Below are 24,969 nucleotides of genomic sequence, written 5' to 3' on the forward strand. Positions count from 1 at the left end.
TGGGACCATGCATTTTCACATGCTGGAAACCGCACCACAATTTTCAGTGCATAGGGGTGCCAATAAAAGTTAATGGCACCCCTGTGTGTTGTAATAAAAGCAGCATGTTTTGGGGTGTGCATGTGGGTGCAGGACCACGTGTGATTTACACGCACTCCCAGACCTGCACAGATGTGAACCTAGCCTAAGGCTCTGCTGGCTCTGACTGCTCACTTTTCTCTAGGCTAGAGTCTCTGACATCAGGGAGCAAATCCCTGTCTCTACCAAGATGACTGCCTACACTCAGAAACACAATGCAGAGCAAGGCATTGTAGGTCAGCAATGGTGAAAGGATCAGCTGCAGGGAGACCACAGGCAATACTATTGACTAGTCCTTTCCTCTCTGCCTGCCATTTTTTAGGCACAGCTTCCACAGTTCAGTTCCTCTTTAACTCTAAATGTGAACCTTCCTAAATGCCAATGGCTGTTGGCATGTTGCGTGCACGCCACCTTGCTTATTTAGAGAACAATGAGGAGCAATTGCAGCACGCAATCAGAATGTACTTTTTAGGAAACAAAGTTAAATTAAAAAAGATCTGTTTTGGGTGTTTTATCACTGCACTTTATATTTACCCCTTGCACTGCTTTATTGAACAAGAGCACAGCAGCGGACCTCTTAAAATAACCAAAATCTTACTGGCAAGCAATTTAAAAAAACTTCAGGGTTAAAGTCTCATATTCCTTTAATCTAAAAAAGGATTACAGTCAATTTCACACAACATGGCATAAAAATAAACTTTTAGTTCCCCTTTGCCTCAAGTCTTTCACATAGTTAAATCAATACACGAGACAGTTTCCATAAGTCAAAACTCCCTTCTTATTCACAAAAAAAGTCCACATAAGACACTTAAACCGTACTGTTGGATGCTGGTAATGGAGCAAAACAGTGGATTTTTTTTCCCTAAAAACGAAAAAATAAAAGACAAGAATCCCCCCCCCCCAATTGTCTCTAATGCCAGTTTTGGGTGGGTTTGTGCTAAGTTCACCACTGCTTCATAACCATTTGTACAAAAAGATCTAAGACAGGAACACCCTCTACGAATGGAAAGCAGCAAAGTCAATATTAATTATCATCAGTCCTGTGTAAGTCTATGACTGCCACATATATGTTTTTGAAGTGTCAATTTGAACAATGGTTGGGAAAGTTTTATCCTCTTGCGGTGGCACCAGAACAGGTTGCTCAAGGCTGCTTTCCTTTTCTTTCTCTGCTTCTCCTTCCCAAAGGCTGATAAGTGGAGGGTAAAACTCATTTAGGGGGATGAATGAAGCTCTCTGCATGTACTTTTTTAAAGAGTGTCCGCAGCTTTTGTGACGGAGGTGATGTCCGGCATACACAATGACAGCTGCCATGCACAAACCAGCAATGAGAGAGCCAAGAGCTGCTGAAAAGGCAATACTCACTGGCCTACCCATGACTGCCATGGAAAATGAAGCATCCTTAGTGGTCACATTGAGGCAAGACTGTTGACTTGGACGAGAAATAGAAGAAACAGTAAGGCACACCTCATATTTGGTGGCTGGTTGGAGATGAGTGAGATTATACTCCTGGATTTCAAGAGGAACCTTGGCTGTGTAACTGATATGTGGGTTGTGTATCCTCATTGTTGCTGAGGTCCACTGGACAGGTACTAGAACACTTGGAGCATTCACAGGGCCACCCAACATTTTCCATTCCACTACAACAAAACTTGAATGAACTTTCTTGGTAATAATGGAGAGGGAAGTGACTTCTTGTTCCTGAGTTCCATTGATGAAGAGAACCACACTTTTGCTGTCTGTACCGTCTGAGTTCCACATTTGGCACATATATGACCCAGAGTCCTCCTCTGTGGCATCCAGTATTTCCAAGGAACCTTCTCCCTGAATACGTACTCTGCCATTTCCTCCTGATATTCTTTCTCCATGTGGAGTTATCCAGTAGATTTCAGGTTTTGGATGACCACTTGCTTGGCAAGTTAGAGTTACTAGCTGGTGCTTGGAAAGGTGGAGCCGAGAAGGAAAAGAGTGTGTATCTATTAACGGTGGGCATCTATTAAGCCATGCTTGGCCTTGTATTTCCTGAAAAGGGTGTCCACTCACCAGGGGAGGGCTTGTGCAAAGTGTTGCTTGGGCTTCAATTAATCTCAAAGATGAAAGTCCTTTCCAATTGTTTTGACAGTCACAGCGGAGAGGATTACTGTACAAACTGATTTCGGTTAACCCTGGTAGCATTTGAAATACTTTAAGCGGTATCAATGCTAGTCGATTATTGCTGAGAAGTAGCGTTTTCAATGCGCCAACGTTAGAGACAAATGCACTAGGATCAAGATAGGTCAATCTGGGGTTGTTGCAGATTTCTAGTTTAATTAGCTCAGGCAGATCCTGAAAGGCCTCACTCTCGATACGTTCAAGATCCTCCATTGAGTTAAGGCTTAGTTCTTCAAGATGTGGCATGTCTCCAAAATCTCCTGCTTGAACTCTGCTAATGGGATTCTTGTTGAGGTCTAGGAATTTTAGCAATTTGAGAGGTTTCAGTGCTTCCTTGGGAACAGAAGCCAACCGGTTGTCAAAAAAGGAGAGGCTTTCTAGATAGTCCAGTCCATAAAATGCATTTTCTGGAACATGGTCAAGTTCCATCCCTGCTAACACAAGACTATGTAGTTTCCCGAGAGGCTGAAAATTAAAGTTCTGAAGAGCGCTTACAGGATTTTCTCCAATCATTAGTATCTCTAGATTCGGGAGATCTTCAAACCACCTTGAATCTATAACACGTAGTCGATTGGCATTTAGGTGAAGTCTCAGAAGCTTACCTAAACCAGCAAAGGCACGGGGACCAATAAAGTTAATCTGGTTGTGGTTAATATACAACTCTTCTAGGCTTTCAAGGTCTTTTAGGCAATAGTCTGGAAGTTCTGTGAGTTGGTTCTCCTCCAGATAAAGGGTGATGAGATGAGATAGGTTTGAAATGCTCAGCTCTTCAATGCTTTGAAAGTGATTTTGTGATAAGTCTAGTTCTGTAAGGTTGACTAGATCCTGAAGTTCCCAACCCATACGTGAGATCTTATTGCTTTGAAGAAGCAAAACCTGGGTGTCTATGGAGAGGTTCTCTGGGATATGGGTCAGCAGAAGGTCATTGCAATCCACTGTCTTGGCTTCATGGTAAACTGACTGAGGTGTGAACCAAGGCCTTGTCTCACAAATACACTGAGGAGGACAGAATGTCAGGCAAGATGTAGAATATACATTGAAAATCATAAGAAGAATACAAATTTCAGTCCAAGGAAGCAGTCTTTTCATTCTCACACATAAGAAACGAGGCATGTTCAATGTTGTCTAGAAAATCACAGTAATCCAGTTGAGAAACAATTGACCTGTAATGAGAACAAGAGACTAGAATTAAAATGGATAATGTAATATAATAATGAAAAAATTTAAGATGGGATGGTAATGCCAACATTTTTATGCATACTTATTTAGCCAAAACTGGACCAAAGAAATCTATACTGCCCACATCGACAAGACCCTGCTGTCAGGTCACCTGTGGCCAGGTGACAAGTGCACCCCGTTGGGGTCAGGGATGCACCACAGGGTAGTCAACCCTATGGCCGACTGCTGCGATCAAAGAGGAAGCGTGAGCCCAAGATTCCCCATGGCGCGGAGACTAAGACTCAGCTTTGTGTTCACCAGAGCCTCTGGTGGTGAGGATGGCCTTCGCCGCAGCTGGATCCAGGTCGCGACCCCTGGGGTCCCCAAGGTCACGCTCCGCAGGGAGAGGGGGGAAGCAGCAACCAGGACAAGCGATAGTGATGGTAAGCCGAGGTCAGGGTAACAGGCAGACAAGGGTAACCGAGGGACAGGCAAAAGGTCAGGGTCACAGGCAAACAGGAGAAGTCAGGGACGAGGCAAAAACGGTACACAGGAAGGTAATTGTAACACAATGCAGACAGGAACTAAAGCTAACAACACGGTTGAACAGCAAAGCAGACTAGCAGTGCAGTGGTTAATATAGGCTTCCTGAGATGGCCTGGGGTGGAGCCATACAGGAAGGGAGGTGATAAAAGACAGCCAGAAAGAGGGTCAGGCCTCTAATAAACACATGAGACAGGTAAGCTGCCAGACTGTATTGCATATCCATGACACCTGCCTACCATTTTTGCAGGTTAGTTTGGCAAATAAAAGCCTAAATATGTATTTTTTTCAGGCGTTGAGCAGAGAGCCAGAGATGAGAGACCCACTGATTTCTTGTCAGCTGCCTGAACATGTGGCGATAACTTGCTCTGTCAACCAGGCTTCTAAGTAACTATGACAGTATCAAACACAAAAGCATGGATTTGCCATGAATAGCCAAAGTGACAGGTTCCCTTTCATCACTGGAAGAACCCGATACAGCTTCTACCTTTACTTCCTCACTCTGTCTGTTTACTACGATTTATTATTTATGTATTTGAATACATGATTAGGATGCTTTCCTCATTTATGCAGAATAACAGCGTGCCATTTTTTATTTTAATTTATCAGTTTTTAATTTTTATTTTCTATTTTGCCCTGGAAACGGAAAGGAAGATGTTGACCGGTTGCTTAGTGCAAAATACACAGGCACTTTCAAATGGTGGGGCCTGTTATTGCCACAAAAAGGTTATTATTTTCTTTTTTTTTTCTTTTTAAACCATTACATTGCTAATCCTCCTGATCCCATTCTCCACAATTCATGATGGCGTTTGCATGTAATTCCTGTCACTGCACAATACATCCCCGGGCCCTCTTTGTTTCCTCCACCTTGTGATGCTTTTGGTCAGCCCCTTGCCTACTTCTTCTCCCTCCATATTTGCCAGTTCCCCTCGTTATTCTCCCCATCTTAAGCCTTGTCTCCTACGCTCTTTTTAGCTCACACTAAGATGTTACCATGGCAACACCCTGACTGCTCTATCTAACCAACTACATGGAAATGAAGGCACAGAATTAACCCTGAGTAGCCTGTATTACTTAATACGCCATAGCTGTGGAGGAGTGGCAACTAGAAAGAAAAAATAAAAGGGCAATGTACACAGATGTCTGAAATATGACCGACATTATATGCCGGTGCTATACAGATACACATTTTTATAGCTTTATGTGTACTGTGGATCACATGAGTAAGCTCTGTTGATACTTGAATTATATTGAAGGTACACTCCAGGCCAACAAGAACTTATCCCATTTTCATTGACTGAGCGGACCGTTTTCATCGGACATGTCTCCTGGGATATTTTGGTCTGATGTGTGTACACACCATCAGACCAAAATCCCCGTGGACAGAGAACGCGGTGACGTGGCGGTGACGGTGACACGGCGACGTGCGCAAACCAGGAAGTTCAATGCCTCCACGCATGCGTCGAATCAATTTGACGCATGTGCGGGATTTCGGTCCACTGGTTGGACGTACTAACCAGTGGACATGTCCGACGGACAGGTTTCCAGCGGACAAGTTTCTAAGCATGCTAAGAAACTTTTGTCCGCTGGAAAACGGTCCGATAGGCCGTACACACGACCAAACATGTCGGACATGTTCGGTCGTGTGTACGGGGCCTAAGTGGCTGTCATTGTCATCCGAGTCATCCATCTTCTGCACCTGGCTGCCGTGCTGTTTACAATCCCAGTGCTGTTGTTATCCTTATTCCTAAATGACCCTGACCTACACTGTGTTGTGTTTCCCGGTTTTTAGGACTGTCCTCTCCAGTTCTCGGGGAATCAGAAGCTTCAGTCCTGCACAGGAGCTATGTTAGACCCTGAGAAGCTATATAAATACACATTTTTAGTAGGATTGCAAATGGTTAGTTGCTCTGTCCATTTCTTATTGCAGTTCCCTTTTGTTCAAGAATTTAAAGGGGTTGGAAAGGTTTATTTTCTAAATAGGTTCCTTTAAGCTAGTGCATTGTTGGTTCACTTACCTTTTCCTTCGATTTCCCCTCTAAATGTTTTTTTTTTCTTTGTCTGAATTTCTCACTTCCGGTTCCTCCTCAGTAAGCTGTTCAGTAAGCTGTTTTGGCTGACTATCCACCGCTCGGATGATGGTGGAAAGCTTACTGAGGAGAAACAGGAAGTGAGAAATTCAGACAAATAATTTTTTTTTCCCGAAGAAATCGAAGGAAAAGGTAAGTGAACCAACAATGCACTAGCTTAACTGGTTGCCGACCCGGCAGGTCGGGCCTCTGCGCGAGAGCATGTAATATAACGCCGGCTCTCGCGCAGGCCACTAGGGGCACGTGTGCGCCGCCGGAGGTGCGCGAGCGTGCTCCCCAGTCGCCCCTGACTCCCGTGCCCGGCGGGTGCGATCGCCGCCGGACACACACGATTGCTCGTTACAGAGCGGGGATCGGGCGCTGTGTATGTAATCACACAGTTCCCGGTCCTGTCAGGGAAAGAAATGCTGATCTTCTGTTCATACAATGTATGAACAATAGATCAGTCATTTCCCCTAGTGAGGCCACCCCCCTTACAGTTAGAACACACCCAGGGAACATACTTAACCCCTTCCCCGCCCCCTAGTGTTAACCCCTTTACTGCCAGTGGCATTTTTATAGTAATCCAATGCAGTACTGAAAAAAAATCGCTGATCGCCGCCATTACTAGTAAAAAAAAAAATATTAATAAAAATGCCATAAAAATACCCCCTATTTTGTAAACGCTATAACTTTTGCGCAAACCAATCAATAAACGCTTATTGCGATTTTTTTTTTAAGAAAAATATGTAGAAGAATACGTATTGTCCTAAACTGAGGGAAAAAACGTTTTTTAATATATTTTTGGGGGATATTTATTACAGCAAAAAGTAAAAAATATAATTTTTTTTCAAAATTGTCGCTCTAATTTTGTTTATAGCGCAAAAACTAAAAACCGCAGAGGTGATCAAATACCACCAAAAGAAAGCTCTATTTGTGGGGAAAAAAGGACGCCAATTTTGTTTGGGAGCCACTTCACACGACCGCGCAATTGTCAGTTAAAGCGACGCAGTGCCGAATCTCAAAAAGTGCTCTGGTCTTTGACCAGCAATATGGTCCGGGGGTTAAGTGGTTAAAGGAACCTATTTAGAAAATAAAAAACAAACCTTTTTCAACCCCTTTAAACCCTCTTCCTCTAAGGGTGCACACTGTATAACTGGATGTGCCACTTGGACAGGAAGTGAGTATAAAAACCTAACCCACAAAAATAAAATGCTTTAAACCTTCTCCACTTTATTCAATAAAAGCAAACAGCTTGGGCTAGAGCTGCACTTGCCTTGCCAATGGCAATTAACGCTTTTCTGACTGACTCTACTTGGTGCCTGGAACTAGATTTATTAGCATGATCATCCCAACTATTAGATGGCTTTTGGTCTCTGCAATCGGTTTCAGCACCAAGGACAGTTCCAGCAGCTGGATGTGTACAGAATACTGAGCCAGACATGGCCGATAGAGGAAAATATATCAGTGGTGGGTTTTGTGACCTGGACTTGATATAGCAGCTCCTGCAGATACAGAGAAGATTGCTTGTACAACAGTCACTTCCGCTCCTCCACACCAGCCCCTGGCTACACACCTTGGTACATATGCTTATGACAATTCTATATGCTTTTTACACTTTTTAATTTTATAATATTATTATTATTTTTGTATAGTTAAAGCCCAACTCTGGGGAAATGTAAAGGTATTCCTGCAGTGGGGATGTTCCCACACTGCAGGGGGGACATAGAAAAGTAACAGTATTTACACGTTTTTATTTTTTCATTTTCTACTCCAACTGGCCACAGTCCATGAAACTGTTACTCTGACCTGAATACTAAGCCCCCAGCCCTAACACTATTCCTAACATTAATCATCCTAATAACTCAATAACCTTAAAACTGACCTTTCTTGTAACCCTATACCTGACTCTTTTTTTTATTTTTAGCCCCCCCTGTAACCTTGGCACTTACCCTGTTACCCTAACAACAGCTTCAGCATAACCCTAACACTAACAATCTCTGTAATCCTAACACTAATTATCCCTGTAACACTAAAATGTACCTTTTCCTGTGTTTTTTATTTTTACCAAAAATAGGTAGAAGAATACGTATCGGCCTAAACTGAGGAATTTTTTTTTTTATATTTTGGGGGATGTTTATTATAGCAAAAAGTAAAAAATATTGCATTTTTTTCAAAATTGTCGCTCTAATTTTGTTTATAGCGCAAAAAATAAAAACCGCAGAGGTGATCAAATACCACCAAAAGAAAGCTCTATTTGTGGGAAAAAAAGGACGCCAATTTTGTTTGGGAGCCACTTCGCACGACTGCGCAATTGTCAGTTAAAGCGACGCAGTGCCGAATCACAAAAACTGACCGGGTCCCTTACTTGCCTAAAGGTCCAGGTCTTAAGTGGTTAAAAAAACTTCCTTGTAACCCCTAAACTAACCATCCATGCAACACAAAGATTGAGCTTCCCTGTAACCCCAACACTGACCCCTCCTTGAACACTAAGGGCCCATTGACTCCTACAAGCTTTGGTTTTACTGCTGTGCACAGTGACATGCTTACCACAGTATGATGCCATTCATTTTGATTGGCACCCCAATGTACTAATGACTCCCACACCAACACACCCAGACTGTAGCGCACTATAACACAGCCTAGCTTTTATACTTACCTCCCCTTAGTTCACCCACTGCTCTGTTCCCTGGGAAATAAGAAAATACCGTAATACTTCCATGTATGAGGGAGCATGTGACTCACTGGTGACAGCACTGGTGCTCAGTGATTGGATGCCTAGGCACACAGAGCTGTCCCATTTTAGCTTGGCACTTACACATGGTTTCCTCTTCTCACAGTGGTCCACTCAGCCACAGCAAATGAAGGGTCAGGAAGTATGTGCTGCTGGTGGCAACTCATTTGTTGATTTTCCCTGCATGGTCAATGCATAGGTTCACTGTAAGTCCTTGTTTGCATACCCGTCTCTTCTGATCTGAGAGATCACCCAACAACCGATTCCAGCACCCGATTCCTGGCACCTCTTGTTCGATGTCTCCACTTTACATAAAGCCATAAAAGAAATTAAATTACTTGAGAATGTACTGCACATTTATTTCTGGATAACCATGGCATTGCCAGTTGGCTCTAGCAATAGGAGAAAGGAGATGGACAGCCGCACTCCGAAATAACTTTTCAAAAAAGTTGTCTTTTATTTTCAAGCAGGAACATGCATAATCACCACAACCATAAACCAGGACAGCCGACTAGTTTCGCACTCTTGCTAGTGCTTAAGCCATGATTAAGCACTAGCAAGAGTGCGAAACTAGTCGGCTGTCCTGGTTTATGGTTGTGGTGATTATGCATGTTCCTGCTTGAAAATAAAAGACAACTTTTTTGAAAAGTTATTTCGGAGTGCGGCTGTCCATCTCCTTCCTCCTATTGCTACTGCTACGTGCATTGCCAGCACCTTGGTAATCCGACCGTCCCTGATTGTCTATAGGGCTCACCTGGAGCGGAGAAAATCTTCTTCTGCCAGTTGGTTCTAGGATGGCTGCAGAGCCAAATGGCCATGCCATGATTATCCAAGAATAATTGTGCATTCCATCGTCAAGTAAGTCATTTTTTGTTATGACTCATGTAGGGTGGAAAGGTAATCACTGTGTGAAACTGGAATTTCATTTTTGAATGTACCTACATTTTCTCTGAAACCATTACCTGTTTTTAAGTACCGGGGGGCAGATCCACAAAGATCTGCCCCGGCGCATCGTATCTGAGATACGCTACGCCGCCGTACCTTACCTGGCTTTGGTTCGAATCCATAACGAATTTGCGCCATAAGTTATGGCGGCGTAGTGTATCTCTTGCGGCGTAACGGCGTGGAATTCAAATGCGGCGAGTAGGGGGCGTGTTTAATTTAAATGAAGCGCGTCCCCACGCCGAACGAACTGCGCATGCACCGTCCCTAAATTTCCCGCCGTGCATTGCGCTAAATGACGTCGCAAGGACGTCGTTAGTTTGACGTGAACGTAAATGGCGTCCAGCCCCATTCACGGACGACTTACGCAAACGGCGTAGAATATTTAAAATTATACGCGGGAACGACGGCCATACTTAACATTGAGTACGCCACCAAATAGCAACTATATGCCGGAAAAAGACGAAAAAAAGCGACGTAAGAAAATGTGATGGCCACTCGTACGTTCGTGGATCGTCGGAAATAGCTAATTTGCATACTCGACGCGGAAAACGACTGAAACGCCACCCAGCGCCCGCCGGAAAATTGCATCTTAGATCCGATGGCGTACTAAGGCATACGCCTGTCGGATCTAAGACAGATGCCGTTGTATCTGTTTGGTGGATACCAACCAAAAGATAAGACGATTTGAAATTTGAAATTACGCAGCGTATCAACAGATACGCCGGCGTAATGCCTTTGAGGATCTGCCCCCTAGTCTGTAGGTGTATTATAGTTAGTCTTCAGTCATGAGCTGTCTGCCTTGTCCAAAAGCCACCAATCAGATTCCACACTGCACTGGAAAGCAGTATTGGAAAGGCATAGTTTGAATGTGATTAGCAACTAGAAGGTATAGATAGATATTATTTCAGACATACTGAGGTCCAGGGTGTTTGTACATTACTACAGCCAATGTCATTGGACAAATTATTCTTCGTGGTCTTTTGTTAGTATGTTTCAGATTATTAGGCAGACGGCCAATCTATTATGCCATTTACACACCATCGGAAATTCCGACAAGAAAAGTTCCGTGTGTATGCTCCATCTAACTTTTTCTGTCGGAATTTCCGACAGCAAAAATTTGAGAGCTGGTCTGTATGCAATTCCGACCCGCAAAATAACACGCATGCTCGGAATCAATTCGACGCATTCTCGAAATCAATGAACTTCATTTTTCTCGGCTCGTAGTGTTGCACGTCAACACAAGTTTGAGCCAATATTCCGTCGGGTTTTCTTGCCGGAATTTCCAATTGTGTGTATGCGGCATTAGAAGTGGGTTTGCCTGATATTATTGCATTGGATTCCTAATGACGTTGCAAAAAAAGCATTTTCATGAAAATAAGTTCAGTCCAAACACGTCAGTTTTAGTGTGAATAATTACAGATCAATTTAAAAGGATTGGTCCAACCAAAAGAGAAATTAAAAAATTTCAAATTAGAGCTGTTGTCAGCATCTGGCTTTCTATGGGTTATAGATACTCCAATAGCGAGAGCCCCCTGACATAATTCCTGTCTTTTTCTGTCCGCCTGGGAGTTTTGGGTGTCCCTTCCCATCTTTGTGTGCTCCTTCTGTCACATCATCAATAATATAAAATCAATATAATTCCCAGCAGGGAGAGTTGGAGCATCTTATGATAATGTGTAGACCTAAAAATTCAAGTGCAATACCTAAGTCCCTAAGAAATACATTAACCACTTCCATACCGGGCACGTATACACCCTCCCGCCCAGACTAATTTTCAGCTTTCAGCGCTGTTGCACTTTGAATGACAATTGCTTGGTCATGCTACACTGTACCCAAACAGCATTTTTATCATTTTGTTCCCACAAATAGAGCTTTCTTTTGGTGGTAGTTGATCACCTCTGGGATTTTTATTTTCTGCAAAAAAAAACGACCGAAAATTTTGAAAGAAAAACGTTTTTTTTTTTTTGTTTGTTATAAAACATTGTGAATGAGTAAGTTTTCTCCTTTACTGATAGGCACTGATGGTACTGCACTGACGGGCACTGATAAGGCGGCACTGATGGGCACCAATGAGGTGGCACTGATGTGGTGGCATTGATGGGCACTGATGATGGGCACTAATATGCGGCACTGATAGGCGGCACAGATGGGCACGGATGGGCACAGATAGGCACCGATAGGCGACACGGATGGGCGCGGATAGGCGACACGGATGGGCACAGGTAGGTGGCATGAATGGGCACGGATAGGCGGGATGGATGGGCACGGATAGGCGACACGGGTGGGCACGGATAGGTGGCATGGATGGGCACAGATAGGCGGCATGGATGGGCACGGATAGGCGGCATGGATGGGCACTGATAGGCGGCATAGATGGGCACTTTAATGTGTTGCACTAATGTATGTGTTGTACTAAAGGATGCCAATCAGTGCCAAACAATGCCTGCCAATCAGTGATGCCCATTGTGGCCACTGATTGGCATCCATTGTGGGCACTGATTGGCATCCTTTTTTTGTGTTTGTCATCCCTGGTGGTCTAGGTGGGCTTCCCTGGTGGCATCTGTGGTGGGCATCCCTGGTGGTCTAGTGGCATCCCTGGTGGTACAGTGGGGGGGGCGCTGCGCTCATAATCGATCAGCGCAAACCCCCCCTGTCAGAGGAGCAGCCGATCGGCTCTCCTCTACTCGCGTTTGACAGACGCGAGTGAGGAAAAGCCGATTACCGTCTTTTCCTGTTTACATCGTGATCAGCCGTGATTGGATAAGGCTGATCCGACGGAGACTCTTTACCTAGATCGGTGTTGCGGGGTGTCAGACTGACACCCTGCAACAACGATCGCCGCGAAGCGCCCCCGGGGCCCGCAGTGGCTTAATATCCTGAGGACGTCATACGACGTCCAGTCAGGATATTGAAACCACTTTGCCGCCGTCAATCTGTCATTGGCGGGCGGCAAGTGGTTAAAAAACCTCTAAGGCCAGGTTCACACTTTTCCGCTGCAGTGTGTTGCGATAATGCACGTTAGTGCCTGTTAATGCAGGTTAAACCCAGCGTATTAAGGAAACACAACTCCAACGCATTTTGCAGTGCACCTCAATGCATGGTAACTCACTACCATATGTTATGGTGCGCTGCATTGACAATAATACATAATTACCTGTAAGACATATTTAAAGTAACCTTAACCACTTAAGGACCGAGCCTCTTTTTGACACTTGTTGTTTACAAGTTAAAATAAAAAACTTTTGCTAGAAAATTACTTAGATCCCCCAAATATTAGATTTTTTTTTCTAACTCCCTAGAGCAGGGGTGCCCAACCTTTTGAAAAACGAGGGCCACTTAAGCAACTTGGTAACCAGTCATGGACCACAATGAGTGGAGCAGGGGGGTGACAGGTCACGGATATTCTATAGGCCCTCCGATTAGATCTTCCCAGATGGAAAGGGACAAATTCCCTTCCATTTTTTTTTTTTTTAATGCGGATCGGATTGGAGGTAGGCAGGCGTAAGCGGACAAAAATCTGTTTACATCTGCTGCTCTATAGAGGTGAATTGAGGGTCCAATTGGGTCGGCTCGATCGTGTAAAAATGGCTTAAGACTGCTTTCACACTGATGTGCTGCGGTTTAGGCATCACCGCAGGTTCTGTGTATTGTACATGTGTTTCTATCCTGCGGGTTAGCCAAACTTTGCCATAGACTCTGCCTGTGGCAAAAGCCGGCGCTGTACAGGAAGAGTCAGCTTATGGGGCTCTGCTCCGCAACTGCTTTCTTCCTCTACCGCCAGCTTCATTTACAGCACTAATGCTGTGGTATTGCTGGTCGGCGATCTGGGTTTGCCAACCCGCCATTCCAGAGAAGGAGGTCGCGGGCCACATTAGAGGGCTCCGTGGGCCACATGTGGCCCCCGGGCCACTGGTTGGCTACCCCTGCCCTAGAGAATACAACGGGGGTTGTTGCCATACTTTATGTCACACTGTATTTGTGCAGTAGACTTACAAGCACACTTTTTTGGAAAAAAAATAAATAAAAAAATAAGACAACAGTAAAGTTAGCCCAAGTTGTTTTTATATTGTGAAGATAATGTTACCCCGAGTAAATTGATACCCAACATGTCACGCTTCAAAATTGCACCCGCTCGTGCAATGGCGACAAACTTTTACCCTTAAAAAGCTCAATAGGTGATGTTTAAAAATGTCTATAGGTTACCAGTCTTGAGTTACAGAGGAGGTATAGGGCTAGAACATAGGTGTGCGCAGCCTATTGCATTAGGGTGTGCACCCCAGAGCTCAAACACACATTTGTGTTTGTATATATAGCAGTAGGACAATGGACAGTGTCAGTAGAACAGTGGATGATGTCAGTAGGGCAGAGATTGGTGTCAGCAGTTTATTTGTATTATTATTATTTTTTTTACTATTTTTTTTAAATAATTTTTTACTATTTTTTTTACAAACATTTAGGAGCCCCATTGGGGGGCTTTAGTGACATATTAGGGGGCTAAACAGACCCCTGATGGCTCACTCCTGAGACAGAGAAAGAGAGTGAGGACAGAGATTCCCTCATCCCTTTCTCTGCAGACAGGCAGCAGGGGGAATCTGCACAGCACAGGATGATTAGGGTGTGCCCAGGCACACCTGGCACACCCTGTGCGCACACCTATGGGCTAGAATTATTTCTCTCGCTCTAACGATCGTGGGGCGATACCTTACATGTGTGGTTTGAACATCGTTTTGATATGTGGGCGCTGCTCACGTGTGCGTTCACTTCGGAACGGGGGAATTAAAAAATGTTTTTCATTAATATTTATTTAACTTTTAATTTTTCATCTTCACATTGTCTTTTTTTTTTTTTTAATTGGGTCACTTTTGTTCCTATTACAAGGACTGTAAAAATCCCTTGTAATAGAAAAAAAAAGCATGACAGGACCTCTTAAATATGAGATCTTCAGATCTCATATTTACACAAAAATGCAATAAAAAAAATGTCACTTTAAAAAAAAAAAAAATCTCCTTTATGAGCTATTGGCGAAAGTGACGTTTGGCCCATTCCATGTTATGGAGCCGATCGGGGGCTATCTTCCCATCACTCGGCAGCCAGGCATCCACTGGAAAGGACCCAATCGTCTCTAGCGCTACCGGCCGGTCTGGTAAGCAGCGGAGACGACCAGAGCGCGGCAGGAGGGGAGTGGGCATCTCTCCCGCCACCGATAAAAGTGATATTGCGGTGAATCCACAGCAGAGACCACTTTTATCTCAAAGAGAAATGCACGCCATTCTTGAAAATACCGTGGTTATGACAGCTAGCTACCAACATACTAAAGCGGCAGTAAACCACTGCCCGTTTTTTTTTGTACCCTGCAAGGTAAAGGCATAATGTGCTAGTATGCATTACATACTAGTACATTATGTTAAACTTACCTTAAAACAAAGGGGGTTAATTAGGTTCAGGAAGGCAGTCTTTTCAATATATAACCAAAATCAAGAATATGGGGACCTCAAACTAACTGGAGGAAAGTTCAAAACTAATCTTAGAAAGGATTATTTTACTGAAAGGGTAGTTGATGATTATAATAAACTACCAACAGAGGTAGTGAGACAGTCAACAGTAAATGGCATCAAACATGCTTGGGATAAGCATAGAACTATAGTCAGACAACAAGGATAATAACAAACCCCCCCCCCCCCCCAAAAAAAAAAAAAAAATGGGCAGACTCGATGGACTACTCAGTCGTTTTCTGCTGTTACTTTTCTATGTTTCTATGAAGCCTGCCAGCGCTGTGCTGTCACCACTGCAGGCGCTTCCACCTTCACTCTGTCTACCTTCCGGGTTTACTGACTCCGGCTCTGTGACTGGCTGGAGCCACAATGACGTCACTCCAATGTGAGCCACTGTTTACGCACAGGACCCAGGGTGGCCGTTGCTTTAGAGCGTATTCGATGGTGATCTCAGCTGCATATACAGTAAATATCTCCTAAACGGTACATGTTTAGGAGATATTTCCACTACCTATAGGTAAGCCTTATTAAAGACTTATCTATAGGTAAAAGTCAGAGATGGGAGTTTTTCTCCCACTTTAAGAGAAATACAAAGGCTGCCACTGTGGGCCCCCCTCTAAAAATACCAGCTGCCTAAATGTTATACTGAGCCTCTGGCTTCAACACTCAGAGTCACTGACATGGAGCAAATATGCAGTTCAGGAAAGCTGTAGGAAAATTAAAAGTCCTTGTCTTGCTCAGGGTTATTGACTCAGAGTACAGTAAATGTCAGCATGACAGCAGGGCAACTAACATTTTCAGAAGAAGTCAAGAAATCAGGAATCAGAACCTCCCTTTGTTCTCTTGAGTGCTGTATTAATGGGCACATGTGAATAATGACTTATTTTTGTACAGGTTACACCCCTTTGTCACCAGCCAAGTTATGTTATTGCTGACTGATGATGGGTATCCAAAAACCAGTATAGGCTTGTGGTAGAAGTGTGCTGTCAGCTCAGGGCCGGCCCTACCATGGGACCCGATGGTACCATTGTACCAGGCAGCACTTTCAGGGGGGCAGAAAATTTCCTGCCCACACGCCATCCCATTCCGCCAGCTCCACTCTCCACTCCACTGTGGGGCTAATTGCCGCCCGACCACTCCTCCCGTTCCGCTCTCCGTTCCACTGTGGGGGTAATTGCATTAATAGAGCCATAACAGGTCCTTTTTATACTCCTATATACATGTATAGAGCCATGATAGGTCCACTTTAGTTATCATGATATAAAATAATGGATGTGGGGGCATTTTGGTGAACGTAATTTTTTTTGGGGGGGGCAGCATTTCATTCTTGGTACCAGGCAGCACAATGTCTTGGGCCGGCACTGTGTCAGCTGTATAGGTAGAATGATCACTGCAAGGTCCACCAATCAGCAGCCTGCAGGGATAAAGGACGTCATGCCCTTGTTAGTTATAAGTAACTGCAGCGATATTAAAATATATATTTAAATTTAGCATGTTTAGTGATGTGAAGGTTTAAGTTTACCAAAACTAAGATGTTGTAAGAAGTGGTTGTAAGACTTTGCATTCTCGAATTCCCAGGTAACACCCACACTCTTGTTACATAACATAATTTCATGCAGAACAAACGATAGCTAGTGTAACCATGTTAAGCTTAATAGTTTAAAGTTCAGTAAGACAAAAAGCAATACACTAAGTACAACAAACTTTAACAACCAACAGGAAGTCTTCCTTCACTTTCTTCTTTCACTGACCTAACAGCAGTAAATTGAATCCAATTGGTTGCGTATAAGTTTCTGCTCTTTGTACATCACCATTGTTCTTGCCATTTTAGCTCCTTTACCTCCCATAAAACTATTTTCTTGCTGGCTTTAGAAAATATGAATAAGGACAAGAAAGCATCTGTAAGCTTAAAAAGGGGTCATGATTACTTAAGAGAAGCACTTTAGATAGTGTAAGCATGTAGCCCGGTAAGCTCTTAAGGGGCAATAGTGTTGACAGGTCACATTTGGACTTAAGCTCCGTACACACGATCGGACCTTTGTCTGACCAAACTCACATCGCAATTCCGACGGAATTCCATCGGAGTAAAAGAGAACATGTTCTCTATCTAAACTCCGATGGAATTCATCAGAATTACTCCGATGGGGCATACACACGGTCGGAATTTCTGATGGAAAAAGTCCATCTGACTTTTTCCATCAGAAATTCTGATCGTGTGTACGGGGCTTTATAGTTCCAATACAACTAGGGAGCCTCACTTTGACCAAAACTGCACTAGAACAGGTGTAAAGACTACCTGAACCACTGAGCTAATAATGTAAACTAAGGCATCCTCTGTAATGATAGAGAGGGCCCAGTACTGTCAAATATCAGATAATTAAAAGTGCAGGAACAGATTCTAGGAAGATGAAGGATATAATATGATGAAGAAGATAATATGTTGAAAAAGATAGAAAGGGCAAGCAAGAGGTCAAATTAACTTTAACTTCACCAAGAGAAAAGACAGCCAAGGCAGGTTGGTATCCCAAAGTAAAGAAGGGAAGGCAACACAAAAACAAAAACAACAACTGGGAGTTGAATACATAGCAAAAAGTTAAAATGCGTAGGCAATTCAAAGGGGGAGATTCTAGGTAGCCCAAAAGGTAAGATAGGCAACCTAAAAGGGCAAGACTACTAGGTAGCCCAAAAGTATGATAGACAACTCAGAGGGAAAGACTACTAGTTGGCCTACAGTTAAGATAGAAATTCCAAAATGGAAGACTTCTAGGTAGCCCAAAGTTAAGATATACAACCCAAAGAGAAAAAATACTAGGTAGCCCAAATATAAGATAATCAACCCAAGGGGAAAGACTAATAGGTAGCCTAAAGGTAAAATAGGCAACCCAAGGGGGGAACTCTACTAAGAAGCCCAAAGTAAAGATAGGCAACCTAAAAGGGGAAGACTACTAGGTAGCCCAAAAGTATGATAGACAACTCAGAGGGAAAGACTACTAGTTGGCCTACAGTTAAGATAGAAATTCCAAAATGGAAGACTTCTAGGTAGCCCAAAGTTAAGATATACAACCCAAAGAGAAAAAATACTAGGTAGCCCAAATCTAAGATAATCAACCCAAGGGGAAAGACTAATAGGTAGCTTAAAGGTAAAATAGGCAACCCAAGGGGGGAACTCTACTAAGCAGGCCAAAGTAAAGATAGGCAACCCAATGGGAAGGTAGGTCATTCTAAGTGGTGTCTGAGAGGTAACCCGAAGGTAAGATGTAGAGTAAACATAATGGGGAGACAAATATGAATATGGACAAAGGCAACCTAAAGAAAAGATGGAGGCACAAATTGTAGAGGAATAGGCTACCACCTAAAAAATGGATGTGCAACTTAATAGACAAAACAAACAAGACACATAAGAAACTCAAAAAAGGAGGTGATGAGGCAGCCCATGGAAGTCAAACAAAAGCCAAAGATATAACTTACTATGTAGGGTCTTCTGGCTGTACGCAGCACCAAGGGTCTTGACTCTAATTGCGTTTGCACAATTGACGTCCTGAACTTTATGCCATCGGCTTTATGTTTGGCGTTCTCTCATTCTTTGTCTTCCACGCCCTTTTCTTCGCCAGCTCTCTCTGGTCGCTTGCGGCCTTCTATCTGTCTCTACAGAGTCGTAACCCTGAAAATTCTCCTGTTCTCTAAAATTCGCCTGCCTTGCCTTTGTCTATCATGTCATCTCTTTCTCTCTCCCTCGTGTTCCTCTCTGTGCTTGATTGTTTCTTGTCCTTATGCTGTATAAAAGCAGCTTTTTATCTGACAGCTGCTGAGAGCGGCCAATGGGATTTGCCAAGCAGCAGTGCAGCAGCCAATGACGAGGAGGGAAGGGAGGGCTGGAATGAGAGAATGGATAGTGTAAAGCTTCTGATATAGAAACTGACAACACACAGTGATATTATAAATATGGATAAGCTGTGTGTTGGTGTCAGACCAGGATCACATCACTGACCTGCCTGGAAACAGGGGGAGACTCATCCTTAACCCTTCCCTGCCTGCCTCAGACTGCACTGGGAAACAGTGACATCATTGGCTGCCAGCTGCAGACAGAGGAAGGGTGCAAGCTTTAGAGCTACGTGATCAGGACACAGTCTGCTTCATACTGCAGATGAAAACAACAATGCCTTAAAAGCCAAGATGTAAAGGGGCTATTGTGCGATCATTCAGCCTATATCTTTAATGAATAGTGTGGGCAGCCATGCAGTATGCTGCAAATGTGCAAAATTGTGCAGCCATTCAATATGGTGTCCTTCATACATTATAGTTACATATGCATAATTCTCGGCAACCTTAAATGAAGCTTGTAGTGAATAGTGTGTGCAACCATGCTGTATATATATATATATATATATGTGTGTACTGTGGGTGCAGCGTCAAGCCGCAACATACACTTCTAATGAATACTGCGCACAACCATGTTATTTCTATCGGTGCCCTATAATGTGTGCAGCCATGTAGTAATAACTCAGTCCTGTAACAGCCATGCAATAAGTGTAGAGTACTGGTTACTGTCTGTCCTGTCAATGCTGTGTGCAGCCATGCAATAAGTATAAGGAGTACATGTACCGTGCATACTGTGTACAGCAATACAGTAAAATATAAATGATATATTATTCTGTACAAAGATTAATGCATGTTTTTATTTTTATTCAATTTAAATTCAAATTGTGTTGTCAAACACTTTTAGGCTGTCGGTAGGGGGTGAGCTCTGCTGTATTATCAAACATCAGGAATGTGACCATCTAGACCAGTGGTTCTCAACCTGGGGGTCGGGACCCCCTCTGGGGTCAAATGATGATTTGCCAGGGGTCACCAAATCCTGGGCTGTTCCTGGCTCTCCCAGCATTTTTGCGGCCACCCAGCAGGGCTGTCCCTGGAGCCCACAGCCGCCCACTGAGCCTTTTTGCAGCCACCCATTCAGTTCACGGCATGGTTGGGGGGTGGAGACTAGAAATCAGCTGACTGCTGAGGAATGTGAAGTGGGAGGAGCTGGAGGAGACCCTATCTCCTGATTTCCACATAGGTGGCACTGCTATGAGACACCATAAAGTCGGAGACACAGTGAGTAACACTACCTGTGATTAGAGTTGCCATTCAAGTTGGCTGGTCAGAACTCCCCCCCAAGCATTTCCACTGATCCCGACTCCCCGCCAGCACTGCCACTCATCCCATCCCCCCCCCCCCCCACCAAGGAGTAAGAGAAGGAATAAAAATAGAGAATACATGGAAGGGAGAGGGAAAAAGGGGGAGGAACAAAGAAAAAGGGGAAGAAAGACGGCAAGAGAGAGGGATGAGGGGGGAAAAAATAAATTAGGATAGAGAGAGATGAAAGGGAAAATAAAGGAGAACAAACAGAGAGTGGTACATCCTAAAATGTGCCATAAGGGGGTTCAATACTGTACGAGTGGAAGGGATTTAGGGAGCGCAAATTGTCTTGTCTTGCCTTGGGCGCTGACAACCTACGCTACGAAAATAATTTGACTTTTAGGGGTCCCCACACCTTGGGAAATGTTATCAAGGGGTTACGGCACTAGAAGGTTGAGAACCACTGATCTAGACATCATGTGACATAACCAGTGTACCGAGACAAGGTCATCTAGAGCCCAGGGCAGACATGCCAAATTGCGCCCCCCCCCAAATGTATGAGCATTATGTGTTGGCGAAAATCCCCCCCCCCCCAAAAAAATAAAATCAAGCACTAATATGCATGCTGAATGAATGAATGAATGAAAAAACGTATATAGCGCGGCACATGCGAACTGAATCGCTTCTGGGCGCTTGATGTTTCGTGTCTCATGACATCAAAAGAGCAGAGTTTTGATCTGTCTTCTGAAAGTCAGGTGGTTTTCCTCCAACCGAATGCTGGTTGGTAAAGTGTTCCATAGTCTAGGACCCTGAAAAGCAAACCTTCTTTCTCCTTTGGACTTGTATTTGGTTTTTGGCACCTTGACCAGATTTTGGTCAGTGGATCGCAGAACGCGATTAGGATTGTGAGGTTCTATCTTGTCGCAAAGATATTGCGGCGCCTTCCCATGGATGCACTTATGTGTCAGGCAGAGTGCTTTAAATACAATTCTGTCTTTTACTGGCAGCCAGTGAAGGGTTCTCAGCGAAGGTGAGATTGATTCCCATGTCCTTTTCCCAGTCACCAGTCTGGCGGCCGTATTCTGTACGACTTGCAGACGAGCGATTTGGTACTTTGGGAGCCCGAGGTAAAGGGCGTTAGCATAGTCCAGTCTGGAATTCACGATTGTTCCCACCACGACTGCTACGTCTTCTTTGGGGATAAATGGAATAAGTCTGCGTAGTAGGCGCAACAAATGGTGCGATCCGCTGACTACTGACCCTATTTGTGCGTCCATTGTCATGAAGGTGTCAAAAATGACTCCTAGACTTTTGACTTTGGAGCTAGGGGTGATGATTTGGCCCAGAATGGGCGGCGGTGTCCAGGTTGTTGCCAGTTGACTCTTTCGGCTGGCGTGAAACATAAGAAGTTCTGTTTTGGAACTGTTGAGTTTAAGATAACTCTTAGTCATCCAGTTTTCTATCAAAGAGAGACATTTCTCTAAACTGGGATGATGATCCTTTTTGTTGCAGATGCGAAAATACAGTTGCGTATCGTCTGCATAAGAGTGATAGAGTAGTTCTTGGCTACTGATAATATCAAAGAGAGGGCGAAGATAGATGTTGAAAAGCACCGGCGACAGGGGGGATCCTTGGGGGACTCCACATGGCACCGTGCGTTTTTCCGACGTGAAAGATCCCAGTTTCACTGTTTGTGATCGGTTTTCAAGAAAGGAGGAAAACCATGGTAACCCCCTAAACATAAATTCCCCCTCCTCCCAGTACAAAGCCACTCCCTGCTGACTGAAATCCCTCCTCCCAATACAAATCTTTGCCCCCATCCCTTCCAACTCAAATCCTCTCTCTCCTCATATGTCCCCAGCACAAATCCCCCTCCTAACACAAATCCTCTACCCCTCAATTTCCCCTCCTAGCACAAATCCTTCCTCTCCCCAAATCCCCCATCCCAGCACATATCCCTCCCACAAAATTTCCACCACTAGCACAAATACTCTCCAATCATCCCTACTAGCACAAATCCCCCTCCCCCCAAAACAAATATATATTTCTCCTTTACCATATTACTTTTGTAGCACAAGCCCCCAAAATCCCCCCTCCTAGCTCTAATCCTTTACCCTCATCCCCCCCTTCCAACACAAATCCCCCAAATCACCAGTCCTAGCACACTTCCCTTATGCCGCGTACACACGATCATTTTTTCCGATGAAAAAAGTCAGATGGACTTTTTTCATTGGAAAAAGCGATCGTGTGTGGGCCCTATCAGACGTTTTTCCATCGGTGTAAAAAAATAGAACATGTTTTACATTTTTTGGATGAAAAAAAAAAACACGATAGGAAATTCCATCCCATCGGAGAAAAATCCATGCATGCTCAGAATCAAGTTGACGCATGCTCGGAAGCATTGAACTTAAATTTTCTCAGCTCGTAGTAGTGTTTTACGTCACCACGTTTTGGACGGTCAGAATTTAGTCTGATAGGGCCAGATTCACAGAAGAGATACGACGGCGTATCTCCTGATACACCGTCGTATCTCTTGTCGTATCTATGCGGCTGATTCATAGAATCAGTTCCGCATAGATAGCCCTAAGATCCGACAGGTGTAATTGACTTACACCGTCGGATCTTAGGATGCAATACTTCGGCCGCCGCTGGGTGGAGTTTGCGTCGTTTTCCAGCGTCGGGTATGCAAATGAGGTTTTACGGCGATCCACGAAGGTTTTCGCGTTCGTTACGTCGTCGCAAGTCTTTTTTTCCCGTCGCAAAGTTAGTCACGTTTTTTCATGCCTTATCTTTACACAGCCCATGTTAAAGTATGGCCGTCGTTCCCACGTCGAATTTGATATTTTTTTTTTTCGGCGTAAGTACGCTACGCACGTCGCGATTCACAAACACGTCGGGCCGCCGTAATTTTGCTCAAAGCACGTCGGGAAAATTGCGAACGGAGCATGCGCAGAACGTCCGGCGCGGGAGTGTGCCTAATTTAAATGGTACACGCCCCATTTGAATTGGGCAGGCTTGCGCCGGACGGCTTTGCGTTACTCCGCCGCAAGTTTACAGGTAAGTTCTTTGAGGATCAGGCACTTACGCTGAAAACTTGCGGCGGTGTAACGTAAAGACGATACGTTACGCCGCCAGAGTTTTTTGTGAATCTGGCCCATAGTGTGTAGGCAAGACTGATAAAAGTCAGCTTCATCGGAATTCCTAAGAAAAATTCCATCAGATTTTATTCCATCAGAAATCCGATCGTGTGTACACGGCATAAGTTTGCCCTCCTAGAACAATTCTTAACCCCTGCCGCCCCCTAAATTCCGTCCCCCCAATCTCCTTGTGGCCCCCCCCCCCCCAACTTACATGATACCACAGTGCCCAGGGCAGCTGTTCCTCCTGTCCACCCCTTGTCCAAGCCCTGCAACCATTGATCTGAGGATTGCAAACAATGTTGAGGTTTTTTTTGTGGTCTGTGTCCTTCCTCCTGAGATTCACCCTCTCTATTTGTTCTGATGATCGTTGTCGCTGAGAGAAAAAGTGATGGGAAATCCAAAATTTTACATTTGACAAGAAAGAAGAGATTTCCTCTCATTTCCTGTTGGGGACTGGGGCATGAAGGAAAGGGAAAACTCTCTAATGGGACACCTACAGCAAAATAAAACTGAGAGGGGGTTTAACCCTTTCCTAATCCATCCAAAACTCAACAAAAACATTTTGACTATTGATATACTTTAAAGGGGTTGTAAAAGTTTGTTTTTTATTTTCGAAATAGGTTCCTTTAAGCTAGTGCATTGTTGGTTCACTTACCTTTTTCTTCCACTTCCCTTCTAAATGTTTTTTTTCTTTGTCTGAATTCCTCACTTCCTGTTTCTCCTCAGTAAGCTTTCCACCATCATCCGAGCGGTGGAAAGTCATTTAGAACAGCTTACTGAACACCTCACTGAGGAGGAACAGGAAGTGAGAAATTCAGACAAAGAAAACATTTAGAAGGGAAATTTAAGGAAAAGGTAAGTGAACCAACAATGCACTAGCTTATAGGAACCTATTTAGAAAATAAAAAATTAACCTTTACAACCCCTTTAAAGATTTCAATATCCTAGTTGAATTTGACTGTCATGTATATTTGGATGAGACAACTTTTTTAGACACAATGGAAATCTGCAGATTCATTCTTATTGTTATTTGATAGCTAAAGAGTACCTGTCACCAAAAAAATACTGTACAGTGGAACTCGGAAACACTTGGAAATACTCGGAAACAGCTGTCCCCAAGTATTTCTGAGGCTCTCCCCACCTCTGGCCACATGCGATATTGCATGCAATAGAAGTCAACGCGGAACAAATTATCTTCGTTTCCATTGACTTCTATGGGGAAACTTGCTTTGATATGCAAGTGCTTTGGAATACAAGCTTTCTCCTGGAACGGATTATGCTTGTAATACAAGGTTCCACTCAGAGGTGTATTTAGGTTTTGTGCTGCCCTAGGCCTGACTAAACTCATGCGCCCCCTAATTTAAATATGACCCACTCCTTCCTGTTTAAGACACGCCCTATCATCTGTAAACCACACCCCTTCTACTTTAGGCTCCACCTTTTCCTGTTAGAGCTCCACCTCTTCCTCTCTGTACATTAGCGCACTCACGCACCATTCACTCCATACTTACATCAATCAATCCAGTTGCAGTTGGCTCCTG

General features: G+C 44.0%; 1 protein-coding gene across 1 annotated transcript; it reads right to left on the reverse strand.

Moving 5' to 3' along the window:
• Positions 1–704: 704 nt before the first annotated feature.
• On the reverse strand, positions 705–19,052 carry LOC120913980 (leucine-rich repeat neuronal protein 1-like). Its single transcript, XM_040324365.1, has 2 exons — positions 18,636–19,052; positions 705–3,389 (listed from the first exon to the last, which is right to left on the reverse strand). Exon 2 carries the CDS (start codon positions 3,337–3,339, stop codon positions 1,129–1,131), a length of 2,211 nt encoding a protein of 736 aa, XP_040180299.1. The 5' UTR covers positions 3,340–3,389; positions 18,636–19,052; the 3' UTR covers positions 705–1,128.
• Between the last annotated feature and the right edge of the window lie 5,917 nt (positions 19,053–24,969).

The sequence above is a fragment of the Rana temporaria genome, chromosome 9 (assembly GCF_905171775.1).
Source record: "Rana temporaria chromosome 9, aRanTem1.1, whole genome shotgun sequence".
NCBI classification, from domain to species: Eukaryota; Metazoa; Chordata; class Amphibia; order Anura; family Ranidae; genus Rana; species Rana temporaria.